Raw genomic sequence first — 17,928 nt, 5'->3', positions numbered from 1 at the left:
AGACAGCAGAGCAGCCAGGCTTGAAGGCAGGGTTGGAGCCCAATCTCTTCCCCAGAGGAAGAGCCCAGCAGGCAGCAGCAGAATATGGAGCTCTCCTCAGCCCCTCTCCACAAAGGGCAGATCCCCTGGAGGGGGCTCCTGCTCACAGGTAGGGAGACATTCCTCGGGAGTCAGGAGCAGGGGAGCTCAGAGAGTGGATGGGGGTCTTCTGAGAGGGGGCAGGAACCCGAGAAGGGACATCAGGCTTCTGCTTGGAGCCTGAGCACAACAGGAAGCTTAGTGACTGACTTAGTAAGTGGGGAAGAGAGACTCCCTTGTTCCCTATAGCAAGTTAATCAGCGCCTGCCACTGTGTCCTGAAGACCCACAGCCACACCTCTGCCAGGGTGACTCTCCAAGTAACACTCAAACAGGGACAAGTAAACAGCATCACAGCAAATAAACCCTAGGCTCCGGGACACTGATTGGCACACAGTCTCCGAGCCTGTTCCAGGCAGTGAGGTTTAGACCAAGATCAACCTAGTCCTCCCCACCAAGCCCTAGTTCCAGTGTGCAGGAGGACAGAGCAGGAAGGACAGCTAGAAGGCGGGGAGGTCGGGTGACAAGCACTTGAGAAGAAACCGAGCAGGGAAGGCTCAGAAAATGAACGCACAGGCTCTTTAGAGGAGGAGGTCACAGAAGACATGCCCTCCCCTCGGCAAAGATTCTGAGTGTGGGCAGGGATCTGAGGGCAGTGAGGGGTGAGCTGTGGGAACACCTGAGAAAGTTCCATACAGAGGAAAGGTTCAGGGCCACTGAGGAGTGGAGGTGACGCTGTTGGCCGTCACCCACTAGGACACACACACACACACACACACACACACACACACACACACACACACACACCAAGGATGAGAGTTGAACACATTCAGGTCTCAAATCTACTGAATGCAAAGGTCCTGACAGTGATAGGTGTTTCTCTCTGCCCTCTCAGCCTCACTTTTAACCTGCTGGAACTCTCCCGCCACTGCACAAGTCACCATTGAAGCTGTTCCGCCCCTCGTTGCTGAGGGAAAGAGCGTTTATCTCCTTGTCCACCGTCTGCCAGAGGAACTCCAGGTCTTTTACTGGTACAAGGGAGACACTACAGTTACGAGCAATGAAATCGCACGTTTTCTAGTATCCGATAATACAATTAAAACAGGGCCTGCATACAGTGGCAGAGAGACAATCTACCCCAATGGAACCCTGCTCCTCCGGAATGTCACTGAAAACGATGCAGGAACCTACTCGCTAAATATGTTAGACAAAGCCTATGCTCTTACACAGGTGTCTGTGCGATTCCATGTGCACCGTAAGTAACTCTCTGAAACCTCTGGGGCTCGGGTGGAGCTAATCCCACTTCATACCTAGGATTGTCAGTCCTAGAGGTCTCTGTGCTACGCTCCCCATATTGTGGTTCGAGCATTTAGTTCGGGACACACAGAGTGGAGACAAACAGCAGTAAGTCAGGATGCCTCACTTGAAGAGATGGCGAGGTAACTCCGTCCATGGATGTCAGACTCTGCCCAGTATCTCAGGATGCTCATCCTGAACATAGCCTTGAGAGAGACCCTTCCGGACTCAGGCAGGGCCTGGCTGAGGCCACCGTGAGATTCTCACAGAGAGGTGAGCACCAGGAAGCTTTGCTCCAGTCCTCTGTCCCAACCTGGGCTCCAGGAACCCTGGGAAGCTGGTGGACTGGGTTGGAATGACCTCCAGTTAGAGCTCACAAGGTACAATGATTGACTGTAGGCTGGTAGCCTGTTGACAGGCAGCCTAGAAGGGAGCTGTGTCTGAGGTAGGTCCCCTGAGCATCTCCTCCTGAGACTCCGTGGGCTCAGCACGGGTGGAGAGGTGTGGAAGACAACTAGCCAGCTATTCTGATGGTCCTGTGAGACTTCGCAGAAGGTCAAGAGCCCTAAAGAGATAGGAGAAAACAGTGGGCAGCTGGCAGCTCCTTGCCCTCCAGGGTGTCCAGCCCAGGGATTAGCTCCTGCTGGCAAATAGGAATAGACGCTGGCTTAGGAAAGGTCAGGTCGTTGTTCGTATCTAAGGTTAACACGCAGGCACGGCAATGACCGTTTACCATGTGTCCGTCTGTCCATCCAAACTGCAGCTCAATTCACTCATGAGAAAGCCCTTGCTTCTCACATACACGGCACAGAAGGCCCCATCATCTCCGAGCACTCAGCTACTCCATCTGCCTATAATTGCCTCCTGCCTGGTTCTTTAAGGATCTGGGTGGGCAGGGAGATAAGAAACCAGCGCTGGTTAAGAGACACCCTTGCGAGGCTCAGAGGTACCATCCAAGGCCATCTTCTCTCTGTTGTCTGTACAGCTCCGTTACCCAAGCCCAGAATCACAAGCAACAACTCAAATCCCATAGAGGGTGAGGACTCAGTCTCATTACTGTGTGAACCTGAGACTCAGAATACAACCTACCTGTGGAGGAGAAATGGTCAAAGCCTCTCAGAAAGTGACAGGCTGCGGTTTTCTGAGGACAACCGGACTCTCACTTTACTCAATGTCGTGAGGACTGACATGGGACCCTATGAGTGTGAAACTTGGAATCCAGTGAGTGCCAGCCTAAGTGACCCATTCAGCCTGAACATCACCTGTGAGTAATTTCTGTCCCATCGTTGCCACAACTGCCTAAATACAGAAGGGTAGAGCCAGGGCACTTGGCTGCTCCTGGGTTCCCGTTACAGACCCAGCACACAGATACCTAGGCAGGACCGGGCATCCTGGCCTAGCCCAGGACTTGCAGCCAGGCCCAGCACTGAGCTAGAATGGGCTGGGGGCACTTCTCCTGTCTAGAGAGGCTCAGGGTGACGGAGACACAGATAACACCCCAGGCTCAGGCTCAGGACACATGTGAGTGTCCAGTGGGGCTGTTCTGTGTGTGTGCTGGGGATGGGTCACGGCCTGTGCAGACTACGCGAGCACATTTCTACTAATCTGCACCCCAGCTCTGGCTGGGACCTGCTTACCTGAGGTTGTAGCACAGATACCATGGCCTTCCACAGACCAGGATTTTCCCCCTTCCCTCTGCTGACATCACATGTGGCTTTATTCTGTTTGCCCCAGATGGTCCGGACGCCCCGGTTATATCCCCTTCAGATAGCCACTTCCAGCTAGGGGCAGACGTCAACCTCTCCTGCCACGCGGCCTCTAACCCACCTGCACACTACTCTTGGCTTTTCAATGGGAAGCCCCTGTCATCCTCCCAAGAGCTCTTTATCCCAAACATCACTACTAATAATAGTGGAGCCTATGCCTGCCTCGTCCATAACTCTGTCACTGGCCTCAATAGGACCACAGTCAAGAACATTACAGCCCTTGGTAAGTGAATCTCTGAAAATACCAGCACCAGGTTTGGAGTGGAGTCTTTTGGTTTTCTGGGAAGATGCAGAACAATTTACTCTCCGGCCTGTGTCCATGGGAACAAGCAAAACTCAACCCTCCCGGGAGCTTCCGCCTCCAACCCTGTGTACGATCCTCTCCCCGTTCTCTGATGTCTCCTGGATTATCAGGGATTGATCTTGGAATTGAGGAGGTTCTCTTGGCCTTGAAAAGCCTCAGGTGCTGTGAGGGACTTCCAGGGGGAAGGAGAGACCTAAGGTCACTAGCCCATGCCTTCTGTCACCTCCATTTTTCGTTTATGACCTCCCTGACCTAGAAGGAACACCCAGAGTTTTGAACTGTGCTCACATTCTTTTTCTCCAAACGAGAGGAGAAAAATCCCCACAAATGGGGACCAACAGCTCAGAGCTCCCTTCGAAGCTCTGCCCCTGTCTCAGCAGGTGGCTGGCTCTGCAGGGTGGGAGGAGGCGGTAGAGAGGGTGCCCTGAGGGCCGGTTATGAGTCAGGGCAAGCCATGCCGCTGGGGATTTAATGGTGCTCTTCCGCTTACTCTTCGCAAGGCTTAAAAAACAAATGTCGGCTGAGTATGGTGGTGCACACCTTTAATCCAGGCACTAAGGAGGGAGAGGCAGGTGGATATTTATGAGTTCAAGGCCAGCCTGATCTACATATCGAGTTCCAGGCCAGCCAAAGCCTGGTGAAACTCTGCCTGGAAAAAAAAAGTAAAATAAAATGTCACTAATGGACATCTGAGAGTCCTTGCGGTCAGGATCAGGAAGATGGCGAAGTGAACTTTGTGTTAGTTGGCTTTGGACTGTGTCCTGGCTCTGTAGTACAGCCGTGTGATCTCTGGACACCAGCGCATGTGTTGGTCACTAAGAACAGAGAAGCACCCTGGCTTGGAGACTAGGGACCTTTATGTTGAGTCTCCCTGTAGGGGGATGGACACAGAAAGTACCAAGAGATATTTGTGGTAAGGTCCAAAGGTGGTGGCGCACACCTGTCATCCCAGCACTCAGGAGGCTGAGTGAGTTTAAGGCTAACAAGTTCCAGGCCAGGCAGGACTGTACAGTGAGACTTCATTAAAAAAAAAAAAAAGTAGTGAGGACTTCAGTGGCAAGCTGCTGTTAACACTTAGCCATTCATTTCCTCACTGTAGTATTTAATCAGTATCATGGGGCAAGGAAATAACATTTTTCTTCAAGCAGAAATTCTTTAGATTGGAATTTCTCCCAGTCCTGAGGTCTAGACTTTAACGTCTTTAAGATTGGCTGGGCTCTCTTAATCTCATGACAAATTATTTAATGACAAGGAAACAGAAAGCTATTTTATAATGGAGGTACCTGACTATTCACACTCACACAAAGCATAAGCAAGAATTTGCACACAAAAAAAAAATTAATGGAAAAACAATCCCCCTGGTGAGATTTTTGAACACGTGGGCTGAAGATGTTCTTAATGAGGAATCTACACAAATATCCTGAGTCAGGGGTCACTGTGGGTGAGCTGGGTAGGAGGAAAGTACAGCTCTCTCCTTACAGACTGTACCTTGAACCCAAACATGCAACTTGGCAAGAGGGCCATGTATTCTGTGGGCCCTGTGAGCTGGCTGAGGTCTCTGAGGATGAAGGACTCTCAGCTGGTCCCCTCCTCTGTTTGTCCACAGAGCCCGTGACTCGGCCCTTCATTCAAGTCCTCAACACCACAGTCAAAGAAATGGACTCTGTGTCCCTGACCTGCTTCTCAAATGACACTGGGATCTCCATCTACTGGTTCTTCAATAGCCAGAGTCTGCATCTCACAGAGAGGATGACGCTCTCCCACAACAACAGCACCCTCAGAATAGATCCTGTCAGGAGAGAGGATGCCGGGGAGTACCAGTGTGAGGTCTCCAATCCTGTCAGTTTCCAGAGGAGTGACCGAATCCAGCTGGACATAATACGTGAGTAACCTCTCTACCCTTCCTACTCTATAGTGTTGGGGGTGGGGGCAATTTTTAAAATCAAGGATGTGCAAATGAGTTAAATTTACAAGAAGAAAAATACAGCCACCATGACGACGGGTGCATGTGGATCTCATGATTAAACACAAAGCACGCTGCGCATGGTGCTGCACGCCTTTAACCCCAGCATTCCAGAGGCAGAGACAGGTGGATCACTATGAGTTACCAACTAGCCTTGTCTACATAGCAAGTTCCAGGTGACTACAGGCTACGTAGTGAGACCCTGTCTCAGAGAGAGAGAGAGAGAGAGAGAACGAAGCGGAGGAACAGAGTACAAGGCCAGCCCGGGGGGCTACACTGTGAGACCCTGTCAAAACCAGCAGCAACAAGAACAGCTGTCAGGTACAGCAAGGAGAAACGCAAAGTGATGAAGAGGTTGGGGTCTGAATCAAACACACAATTAACCCTTAGAATCTACTAAAAATATTCATGTTACCCTGCACACACTGAAATCTTTAGATTATTTCCATACCTAATCCTAATATGAATACTGCATAGATACTAAGTTAAGGTCATGGACCGAAAGAAACCATGCTTTTTTTTTTCTGTCAACATATTTTTTCTGAGTAGTTTGTTTGATCCATAAATGTAAATTCCATAGAGTGAAAGAACCTATATTGAGTTTGTTGTTACATTTGCATTTACTGTGTGTGTGTGTGTGTGTGTGTGTGTGTGTGTGTGTGTTCCACACCCATGTTTATGGTTTGTGGGACTGGAGAGATGGATCAACAACTAAGAGTACTGGCTGCTCTTCGAAAAGACGGGGTTCAGTCCTCAGCACCCACATGGCAGCTCATGACTCGCAGCTGCAGTCCCGAGGAACTCAGCCCCGTCTTCTGTCCTCTTCAGGTATAAGGCTTGCATGTGGTGCACAGACATGCATGCAGGAAAACCACCTATGCACATAATTTTTTTTTAATTTTCAGATTTACCACTTTAGAAATGCTAAAACATATAGTTCAGTGGCATAAAGTATATCCATATTGCTGTGTAAGCACCACCATTGTCCATTTCCAAAACTTCCTGTAAATCTATTCCACCCTCTACAGTCCTGAAGGTAGAATTAACGTGAATGCACTTCTTGGACTTTTTTCAAGGAGCCACAATGCCATGTCTCAAGGTTACATTTTACCCTCCCATTCAGCGACGCCCAAGAGCTCCAATTTCGTTATATACTCCAAAACTCTTGTTTTCTGTTTTTGTCTTTAATGGTATCCATCTTAAGATATGTGAGGTGATATTTTATTGTGATTTTGCTAATGATTGAGAAGTGGACCAGAACATTTCCCTAACGTCCTCATTTACGTAATTTACGTACTTTTTTTTTTTTAAACTATCTGTTCAAGTCTTTTTCTTGTTTTTCAGTTGGGTTGGGGGTTTTGCGCTTGTTTGTTTTTGCTAATGTTGGAGTTTCTTATACATTCTGAACATTAACCTCTTGTCAGATTTTGTTTGTTTGTTTGTCGAGACAGGGTTTCTCTGTGTAGCAGCCCTGGCTGTCCTGGACTCGCTTTGTAGGCCTTGAACTCATAGAGCTCCACCTGCCTCTGCTGGGATTAAAGGCGTGCGCCACCACGTCCGACTGTCAGAAGTTTTTTTTGTTTTGTTTTGTTTTGTTTTGTTTTGGTTTTTTGAGACAGGGTCTCTCTGTGTAGCCTTGGCTGTCCTGGACTCGCTTTGTAGACCAGGCTGGCCTCGAACTCACAGCGATCCGCCTGCCTCTGCCTCCCGAGTGCTGGGATTAAAGGCGTGCGCCACCACGCCCGGCTCAGAAGTTTTATTTATAAGAATTTTATGCCATTTTGGAAGTGGGCTTTTCACTTCCCTGCTAAAGTCCTTTGCTTATTGTTACTAATGGTTTTTTTTTAATTGACACAATAATTGAATACAGTTAGAAGAAATAATATCTAGACACAACTTGGAACGATTAAACCAAGTTAATTACCCCATCTATTTCTTCCTTTATCGTGCTAAGACATTTGAAATGTATTGTTCATTTCTCTGCAGCCCGTTATGATGGATTGTAATTCCCCTGCTGGGTCACGTTTCTCAAAACCTCAAGCTCCTGGTCTATCTTAAACCTTGTACCCTGTGACTGGTAAACCCCCATTCCCTCCTGCTACCCCTCAGCCTCTGGTGGAAGCCTTTAGTCCGCTTTGTACTCCCACAGAGGCGTTTAAGATGCTCATGAATGGACCACGCGGTGCTGTCTGTGCATGGCTTATCTCTCTCAGCAGCACGTCCTCATAATTACACTGACAGAACCAACTTCATTTAAAAAGCCTAACAGCACCGCCATGGGAATAGACATCACGTTTTCTTTACTCATTCGTCCACTGATAAATATTTAGTGTCTGTGCCTTGATTGTTGTGAAAAATGCCACAGAGACCTTTGTATGATTGACAGCATCCTCTGATGCACAAGCATTTTAAATTTTTCTAAAGTCAAATTTATCCGTTTTGTTGTTGCCTATGTATCTGGTATCATGACAAAGAAGCCATGCCAAATCCAATTCCAAGAAGCTTTCGTCCTGTTTTCTAACTATTTTATGGTTTTTGGCTCTGATATTAAGGTCTCTGATTCACTAGAGTTGGTTTTTTTATATGATGCTAGGTGAAGGTTTAACTTCACTCTTTTGCCTAGATTACCCCACTTTCCCAACATCCATTGCTTAAAAGAATATCCCTCTGTCATTGAACAATTTTAGCAGCCTAATCAAAACTCATCTGGTCACAGGTGCAGTTGGATGGCAAAAATGACTTCCAAGTTATGTAACTCAATAGGACAACTGTTTTAAAACAATTAACTCTATCCCTCAACGGTGGAGATGAATGTTCTAACAAACCAAAAAAGTGACATGTGAAGGGCTGGGGATGGATATGCCATCCTCCCCAATCTGTGCTCCATAAATATAAACATTTATCATGTTATTTAATGTCACTTTAACTCAGTCCCTGGCCAGTGTGTATGAGCTGTCCTGGGCTGTCCATTCTGCTTTACTGATCTGTATGTCTGCCCTTATGTCAGACTGTTTTGATTATTGCAGATTTGTGCTAAAATTATGAAATCATGAAGGATATCCTGCGATTTTGTTATTTTTCAAGACACTTTTAAGACTAGATGGGGTGGCGCTTGCATCTAACTCCAACTCTGGGAAGAAAGAGAGATAGGTGGATCTCTGAGCGTTTGAAGCCAGCCTGGTCTGGATAGTGATTTTAGGACAGCTAGAATGGACTTTTCTATGTCTGTATAAAATGCCACTGGGATTTTAATCTGATGTGCATAGAACTGATAGACTACTTTTAGTAATACTGTCATCTATTTAAAAAAAACAAACAATGACAACACCTTCTTTCTAGGCTCCTGTCTGTAATTCCAGAAGCTAAGGCAACAGTGTAAACGCAGGGTGCCTAACATATCCGGTTCAAAGCCAGCCTGAGTAGATTAGTGACACCTTGTTTCAAAATAACAATTAAAAGGCAGGGCTTGGGATACAGCTTACCATGCACAAGGCACCAGAACTCCAGAGCAGCATCACCAATGAGACTTGAGCCTTCTAGCTCACCATCCCTGATGTCTTCCATGCCCTGTCTGCTTCCACCTTCTCTTAGAGAAGTACTTGACAGTTTTCTGGGCACAAGTCTTTTATCTTTTTGGTGGAGTTGATTCTAAGTAGTTTGGGGAGGGGGATTCTCTCATAAACAATTCCTTTCAAATTGTTCACTGTTAAGGCTGGAGCTATTGCTCAGGGGCTGAACAATCGCATGATGCCCTAGGTTCAATCTCCAGTACTGCCAGGGAAAAGGGGGAGGTCTGATTGTTTATGGTCAGTGTTAGTATACAGAAATAACAGCACATATTGGCATGCTCATTTTGTTAGACAATAATTTTGCTGGTTTTGTGCATTTAGTTATGAGAACTTTTTGTAGAATGTTAAGGATTTTCTACAGGCAAGTTTGTGGCATCTACAGATATATATATATATTAAAACCACATTATAATCAGGCACCTTTTATTTAACTGTCTAGCCTAATGGTTCTCTGTAGGACTCCTAAGCGTCTCTTGAACAGAAGTGGTCCCATCAGCATCCTGTGTTCATCTTGATCTTAGAGGGAAAGCTGTCAGTGTCCCCAGTGAGTAGGAGGTTGGCTGTGAGTTTCCATGTGTGGCCTTTTTTACACTGAGCTAGACTTTTATCCAGCTTTGAAATTCCACCCCCCTTCAGGAGCTCTGATTTTCTTTCTTTCTTTTTTTTTTCATAGTTTATTTATTTTTTTCTTTTTTTTTTATTAATTTATTCTTGTTACATCTCAATGGTTATCCCATCCCTTGTATCCTCCCATTTTTCCCTCCCTCCCATTCTTCCCTTATTCCCCTCCCCTATGACTGTTCCTGAGGGGGATTACCTCCCCCTGTATATGCTCATAGGGTATCAAGTCTCTTCTTGGTAACCTGCTGTCCTTCCTCTGAGTGCCACCAGGTCTCCCCCTCCAGGGGACATGGCCAAAGGTGAGGCACCAGAGTACGTGAGAAAGTCATACCCTACTCTCCACTCAACTGTGGAGAATGTTCTGACCATTGGCTAGATCTGGGTAGGGGTTTAAGGTTTACCGCCTGTATTGTCCTTGGCTGGTGCCTTAGTTTGAGCGGGACCCCGGGGCCCCAGCTTTGACATTCTGTCAGATGTTTTTGTCAATGTAATCGCATTGGCTATACATCTATTCAGTGTTAGGTCTGTGCACGCTTCCGTGTCTGCAGAGCCCAGGCTTCTAGGACTTTGTCCATCACAGCTCGGCCATGCACAGTTAGCGTCTGACCCACCCTGAAGAGTCGTGCCCGTCTCTTTCTTCAAAGTGAAGCGGGGAAAGGTTGGCAATATCGTTAGAAAAGACAACTTTTGGTCCATCAGCTTTCCATACTGTAGCTCTAGTCTGTTCTGTTTATCTTTGCTCTCATCTTTACTTCCCTCCTTCCACTAGTTGGAGGCAGCTCTTTTCGAGGCTCAAACTCACAATCCTCCTGCCTCAGCCTCTCTGTGCTAAGATTCTAGGTTACGTTACATCCTTCACCTGCCTCATAGTAGTTTTTAAAGATTTAATATAATAACCAAGGAACATTTTTGGCGAACACACACAAGAAGCAGAATAAATGTTAGCTGTGGTCAATTCCTACAACTGACTAACCACTCAAATTTACGTACTTAAAAAAAAGTCTAAGCCTCGGTTTCATCATCCTTTAGATGGAAATAATTTTAATGTGACAGACTCATCCTATAAATGGAACCAGATGCAAATACAGAGCCAGCCACATGACAAATGCTGTGTCACAACGGCCAGCATTAGCATTAAAACTCACTCTTGAGCAGACTGACAAGGGTCAAGCCTCAAGTGGTTATATATACAACAAAGTGTAAAGAGGTAAGAAATGTATTATTACATAAGAGATATGGGGAAACACATGTTATCTAAAAAGTGAAAGCACGTGGCTACTAAATAGAAATGAGACAGAAAAGGGGGGTGGGACTGATGCAATATTTCAAACTTGGTAAGTTACTAGTTTTCATCCTCCAGGATGGGGCTAGGATGGGCTTAGACTGTGAAGGTGAGCCTGGGCTAGCCCTCACACCACATCAGATATGATCCCAAAGAAGCAGAGAAGAAGGCGTGTGTTCGATTGCAGTACAGTTCCAACAGAGTCTCTGCACGGTTGAGGCTGAGTTTCCCACAGTCGCCAGCAGAGAGAAGGAGGCCTGACGGCGTCTGCCTTCGTCCTACTCTCCCACCCCGCTGCAGAAAGCATAATCTCTGTGCAAAGGAGCCAGGACACTGAGCTATCTTCGGCCTCCATCAATTAGATCGTAGCCACAAGAGACCGCTTGTACACGGCTGCCACAACCGAGACCCTGAGAAACAGATGTGGCCATGAAAACACTGGAGGGTTTAACATACAAAATAGCAATCCCCCTGGCTCGCGTTCCCATAGCTTCACATGATTGCCTGGATGAAATGGATGGAATTAGGGGATTGGAAGGAAGAGGGAGAAGCAACTCAGAAACACAGCGAGGGTTGGGGAGGGGGAGACACTTGCCAAGAGCCTCACACTTCAACTCACCCAATCGACCTTCCCTCAGAAAATATATTCTCCAAAAGAGAAAACAGAAATCACTTCCTGCTGAAAATTCTCCAAGACATACCGCTGGAAAAATACTTTCACGTTACTCCTTCTTGTCTTTTCTTTTCCTGACAGTTGACCCATCACAAGGAAGTCCTGGCCTCTCTGGGGGTGCCATTGCTGGCATTGTGGTCGGAGCTGTGGCTGTGGTGGCTCTGGTAGCAGCCCTGGTGTATTTCCTTCATTCCAGGAAGACTGGCGGGTAGGACGGTCTTTCCTCCTTTGTTTTCTCCAAGTCTTAGTGTCGTGCTTGGGAGTGGGCAAAGGCTTCGTTCCCTGTGCCTGTGACCTGGACCCCTTCCTCCCCTTTCCTGCCCTCTGCTTCTCAGCACTGACGCTGCGCTCAGCCTCCCCATCTTCGTGCTCCCTCTGCCCCTCTGTCTCTTGGAGGCCGTTCCCGCCCACACAGAGGACACGTTCAGTTATGTTCCTCTATTCTCTAGTTAGGAAGCCAAGGTCCAAGAAGAAAGAGAAGTGAGGGACTCCAAGGAGCAGCAAGAAGATGCGGGCAGCAACAGCAGCAGAAGGGACAGGGGTAGGTTGAGAAGAGACTCTAAGGTGAAGCAGCAGCATTACGTCCTCTTGCTCAAGAAAATGAGTAGGAAAAAAAAAAAAAAGAAGGCTGGACCAGCCACGGAAAACAAAGGACAGGTGCAGGTAGGACAGGTGCAGGTAGCACAGGTGCAGAAGCATCAAAGATAAGAGAACTGCAGCACTGGGGATACAGCTCAGTAATAGTAAAATCACCAGGCCTGGGTGTGGTCGCAGCACCGGGGACAAAGAAGAACAAACCTGGAACCAGCCAATAGGAAAGGCTGAACTGTGGCAGGGCTCACCCTTAGAGTAAGGGATGAGGCACAGGAGGGAAGGCCGTGCAGTGCCAAGCATGGTGTAATGGGGCATCGCTGGCGCCAAGGAGCTCCCGGGAATGAGCTGCCCACAGTGTCCTCCCCAACTCCAGGAGAAAAGGCCCTGTGCGTGGGAATAGTAGTCACAGTGTCTGATATTTATTTAGGGGAAGTGACCGTCGCGATCTCAAAGAGCACAAACCCTCAGCCTCCAATCACAGTAAGTAAAGCCATTCATAATGAGAAGTGGTGTTCTACCACGCACCCTGCTCTGCCAGGGCATCCTGGGCTCAGAGACCACACCTTCCTTCCTGAATTTTTACAGAAGGGATCTCCACTTCCAGCACTAAGGATCCCATAAATCATACCCGTCCCTAGCTACAAAAGAGTTGCCTGAGACAGTCCTGGAGAATGGCTCATTTCACCTAGGCTAGGCAAGCCTAATGACGTCATGTTTCTAGGGGCCATCCTAATGCCTTCCTTCCTGCCTCTACTACAAATGTTGGCATTCTCCCTTGGGGAGACTTTCTTCGTCTTGTGGAATATCTGGGTGCTGTGGCCTCTGTGTTCTCCTTGCCACTGGGGCATGCTGCTAAGAATCAATTCGGGGCATCTTGTGAACTGGAGAGAAAAGAGATGGCTCTGTCCTGCTTCTTCTCTGACACTCCGGCAGTGGGTCTGGGCCAGACTCTAAGGGAAGCTAATTCTCGAACTAACTATGTGCCCCCTCCCCCACCACCCACCACCCTCCACCTGCTAGAAATCACTGATAACCGTACTGATAACTCTCTCTTGCTCCCCTAGATCTGGGCCTCTCTGACAACTCTCCTAAGAAGGTAATCACTGTCACTTTCATTGGCTGTTTGCCCGTGGAAATGTCTCTGAAGAAAATGGTTTATCTGTATTGTTTTTGGTTTGTTGGCTTGTTGGTTGAGACAGGGTCTCACCGTGCAGCCTTGGCTACCCTTGAACTATGTAACTTAAGGCTGGCCTTGAACTTAAGTCCATCTTCCCGCCTTTAACCTCTCATGCGCTGGGATGACAAATGTGTGCTACCACACCAGGCTGAGAATGAGGTATTCTTGGAGAGACCGCTGTGAAATCCAGTTTGCGTCTCCGTTCCTCAGTGCCTCAGAGTAAAGAGCCTCGTGAGTCTAATGCACGTGTGTGTGTGTGTGTGTGTGTGTGTGTGTGTGTGTGTGTGTTTGGAAGAAGCCCTACTCTGTTTCATTCCTGCCTATGATTCCTAGTATTCTGTGGCCCTTGTTAAGGAACTTGAACTCTTTGATCCTCAAACTTGTCACCTATGCAACGGACATTCTGCCTCCCTCAAAAAGACACTAAAGGGACTAAACACGTTGACATGTGCATAGCACTGCCTGCACAGGCAGCAGCACAGCACTCTCCTTCAGTCTGAACCTGCACTATCATCAAAGGTTGGGCTCTGTTCTAATGGGTCTGAAACCCTAGTCCTTCATCTTATGACAATTTTACCAAAATTCTATCATTGCAGCCTTTCAGTAGAGCACACACATAGACGGAAGAGTGCTTTAAGTCATAAGGCCACTTTCCCAGTCTGAACTCTCGCAGGTGGAGCACACCCACAGTGAGCACACAAACCATGACCTGTCCCCCCCCTCACACACACTTTGCTGTCACCTCCCTACAAAGAGCAATGCAATCAGGAGGGTGCATAGCCTCACACACATCTGGCTTGTGTTCAGCACTGTTCTGGAGCCCATCTGGATGTCTCTGTTGACTCTGGCTTTGTTCCCACTGCATCTCACCCTGTTCTGTGGGGTCAACAGCATAACCTGTGTCCTGTAATGATCAGCCATCAGGCTGTTAGGCAGTGAGAGGCAGGAGCCCTCTCCCACAGCTTAACTTGCGTGGGCAGAGCACAGTGGTGTTAGATCACCACCGAGGTGAGGCTCTGAGCTGTGGTACTGATGTCACTGACCAACACTCCTACTTTCAGGTGGATGAAATCACATATTCTGTCCTGGACTTCAATGCCCAGCAACCCAAACGACCAACTTCAGCCTCTCCATCTCCAAGACCCACAGAAACGGTTTATTCAGAAGTAAAAAAGAAGTAATCACAATCTGTGCTACTGATTGCACCAATGATGCATTCCCAGACTCTCTCCTTCACTAGGGGACCTCTGTATCAATACAGAGGAGGGAACACACACACACACACACACACACACACACACACACACACACACACACACTGTGGCAGCTCTAGGCTGCTGCCATCCTGGAGCCTATAGGAAACCCAACCCTTCTCGGCATTAAAATTTGGCTGAGACAGAGGTATCAAAGCTGCCCACCCCTGCACTTTCCTGACCAAGACTTGTTTTAAACTGACCTAATCAGAGCACATCCATTCCTCCCCCAGCTCCGAGTCCCGCCCTATCAGAGTCTTACTTGAATTTCCATAACCTTGGCATTCACCTAAGTGCTTATGCCAAAAAAAACCCAACCCAAACCAAACAAAAAAAGTAAAAGCAGGAAGTTGACGTTCCCATGTCTGTAGAGCCCAACATGAAGCTACCACACACTGGAAGACCAGGCCGACAGCGTTCCCTGGGAAACCTACACACCTGACAGTTGTCGTGTCAGGGTCTCTACACCTCGTGGCTTTCCGCCTGAGCCCTTCTCTAGAGCACCGGCTCAGAGCAGGTAGGAGAAAGAGCCCTTTGGCAGCATCCACAAGCAATGGCTAAAGCAGGATGCAGAAGCAAAGGCATCTCTAACACCTAACAGGAGGTGCCCAGAAAAGCGGGGCTGGTGACCTCAGGATCTGAAAAGGGAACAGAGAGAGGCCCTTTGTCGACTGTTGAAATTATTTTAAAGGAAATCACATTCAGAGGTATTGCAGTTTTCCTCTAAGACAACCCAGGATTTGAATTTTGTACCTGCTGGCTTGCCTCATTTATGTGAGCGGATCAGGCTGCCTTAGGGGAAAGAAGTCACTGGGCTCCTGTCTCCCTTGGTCTCTCCAGCTCTCTGTATCATGAGTTCCAAACCAAGATAAAGTAACGACTAGCGAGGCAGTCACTTGCAGAACCACTGCCATGTGTGAGGCTAAGCCTCCTACTTTTCTGAATTAGCGAGAACAGCCTGAGTTCCCCTTGTTCCATGTTTTCACCTTTTCTTTTGGATACTGGCCAGAGCCTGTACAGTCTTTCTCTGGCATTTTGGGCTTCCTCATTTTTCCGTGAAGCTCTCCCACACGGGCCCCTTTGCAAGCTTCCAGCTGGCCTCTTGTCTGAGGCCATAGCCCTCCTCCAGGCTGACGCTGAGATTTCCAGCTTGTCTGCCTTGTTGGCTTTTTAAATTTTTCTTTTAAACTCTAAACAAACTGTCCTCAGTTTAACAGGCTTTCCCCTCATTCCCACCAGAAAGAGACCGAACTCAGTTTCTGGAATCTAGGGGCAGGCTGCGCTGTGCTGCCTATACATCTGTTTTCTTGTTTTTTTTGCTGTTGTTTTGTTGTGTTGTGGTTTTGGTTGAGAGAGAGTTAGCATGTAGCCCGCACAGGCTTCATTCTCACAGTAACGCCTTCCATAACCTCCCACCCACTGCGATTACCTCACAGGCCACCAGACCCTGTTACCTGCGCATTCCCTGTCTGCCCTGCACTCTCAGGAAACCTTGGCCTCTGCTGCTGTGTTTGTTCCGTGCGTCATGTGCCCTTAGAGGAACACAGTCCCTCAAGCCAAAGCCAAAAGCATGGTTTACAACCTAGAATGCTCTGCACTGTGCTCCACTGAGTGCAGGCTGTTGGCAGAGTGCTTTGGCCCAGCCCTGGCCTTCCCCGGCCTCGGAATCCTGCCTTTCCCGCCTGGGATGAGTCCCAGCAGCAGGGAAGGAAAGGCAGATGTAGTCTCAGGAACCTTCTGTTCAGAAGTACGCCCTCTTTGTGCCCATTAAGCAAAGATTTGATTGGATAGTAAGTGTTTGGTTGCATGCCATGCCTAACAGGCTTCCGAGAGAATTGTTGAGGAATTCTCCCACTCAGGGATTTCTATCAGGGATTTCCAGCCTGTGTGTATCTTGCTTCACCCATGCTATGTATGCTGGGTTATTTCCTTTTGCTTGGCTAAAGACAAATCTGAGTTATTTGTAAACTTGTCCTATGTTCCTAATAAATAATTATCCTATATCATTGATGCTACTTTGTGGGGTTTTCTGTTTGTTCGTTTGTTTGTTTGTTCCTGTTTCTGCCATGCTCGGCATGGAAGCCAGGGTCTTGCATGTACTAGGCATGTGCTCCATGACCGGGACAGAGCCCCACCTGATACTCCTGTGGACGGTGGCTTCCTTACAGGCAGAAGACAGCTGCTGGGTCAGGAGCCAGAGTGAGCCTCCTCCTGCGTGTACAGCAGCTCCCTGATGTGGTCATCTAAGAACTAGCTAAATACATTCTTTGCATCCTTATTAGCAAAGTGTATGCGCAAGCAACAAGTCCAGCTTCAACCTGCCTGGGAAGAGCTGGTTATCCTCTGTAGGAGAGGAGATATTACAGGAATAAAAGGCCTCTCTGGTCCTCTCCACCACAGTGAACAGCCCCTCCCTACCCAAGCGGCTCCAGCTTTCAAGTCACAAAAATCTCTGCATGCTCCCTCACACTGAACTCTCTCCAGCACCCCCTGTCCCCTTCTTACTATTCCCTGTCTGTCCTCTTACGCTTCTGACCTGGGTGACTTCCACGCATTAATTCTACTGAGGGTTGGCCTGTCATCTCATTGTCTTCTCTTGCATGTGTGGCCTGCCCTTCCCCCATCCCATTGTCATGCCCAGGACACTGGAAGCAGCATGACGTCACTGTCATTTCGGAGATGGATTCAAAGGTGTGTTACCCTTACACTTCAGCTTCACGCCATCTAAGACCACAGGCAGCTTTTCTTTCTGGGTCATTCATGTTGCATCCACCAGCGACACAGCGCGCCCTGACACCAGCCAGTCCTCAGGTGCTTTGTCTCCTCCTCCCGCCCTTCACGCAGCTCCAAAGGCCTCTGAAGACGGCGCCTACAAGGATATTTCAAGCCCCTACCTCTTCCTGGAATGCATGGCACCTGCATTACATGAGTCAAAATGCTCATTTAAAAAGCTCACCCTCCTCAACACACTCATTTCTTTGTTTTAGATTTAATTTATTTTATGTGTATGTTTATTTGTTTGATTTTGAAACGGAGTCTCCCTATGTAGCTGTGGCTAGCCTGGAACTCGCTCTGTAGACTAGCCTGGCCTGTTCACAGAGATCTGACTCCCAAGTGCTGGGATTAAAGATATGAGCATCAGGACTGGCTCCCTTAACGTATTTTTTTTCATCCATCCATACATTGTATGTCAAGCACGTGTTCACTTCTCCACCACTCCCTCACATAGTTCCTCAGCCCTCATGAGATGTGTCTCTCTATCCGCCCTGCCCCTCTACCCGAGGTACACATATAAATCTTAATTCCAGTGCTATGCCTAAAAAGTGGACACCAAGGAGCATTGCTCCATTATG

General features: G+C 47.9%; 1 protein-coding gene across 4 annotated transcripts; it reads left to right on the top strand.

The window, feature by feature from the left end:
* Positions 1-16,590, top strand: LOC311591366 (cell adhesion molecule CEACAM1-like). 4 transcript variants are annotated; one of them, XM_084770901.1, is made up of 9 exons: positions 1-148; positions 973-1,332; positions 2,359-2,637; positions 3,108-3,362; positions 5,050-5,325; positions 11,633-11,759; positions 12,573-12,625; positions 13,210-13,241; positions 14,384-16,590. In XM_084770901.1, exons 1-9 carry the CDS (start codon positions 85-87, stop codon positions 14,501-14,503), a joined length of 1,566 nt encoding a protein of 521 aa, XP_084627027.1. In that variant the 5' UTR covers positions 1-84; the 3' UTR covers positions 14,504-16,590. The 4 variants fall into 4 exon arrangements, with proteins under 4 accessions (XP_084627027.1, XP_084627028.1, XP_084627026.1 ...); XM_084770902.1 differs by lacking the exon at positions 12,573-12,625; XM_084770900.1 differs by lacking the exons at positions 13,210-13,241; positions 14,384-16,590 and adding an exon at positions 12,867-13,200.
* Positions 16,591-17,928: the final 1,338 nt, after the last annotated feature.

Source organism: Acomys minous (genome assembly GCF_964271855.1).
Source record: "Acomys minous genome assembly, chromosome: 20".
In the NCBI taxonomy this organism is placed as follows: domain Eukaryota; kingdom Metazoa; phylum Chordata; class Mammalia; order Rodentia; family Muridae; genus Acomys; species Acomys minous.
Note: the sequence above shows the minus strand (reverse complement) of the source record. Positions and strands in the feature narration are given on the sequence as shown.

Coding starts and splice junctions, on each gene's coding strand:
- LOC311591366 (XM_084770900.1), top strand. CDS start 85: ATGGAGCTCTCCTCAGCCCCTCTCCACAAAGGGCAGATCCCCTGGAGG. Junction 149..972: donor GAGGGGGCTCCTGCTCACAG/GTAGGGAGACAT, acceptor CTGCCCTCTCAG/CCTCACTTTTAACCTGCTGG. Junction 2,638..3,107: donor ATTCAGCCTGAACATCACCT/GTGAGTAATTTC, acceptor TGTTTGCCCCAG/ATGGTCCGGACGCCCCGGTT.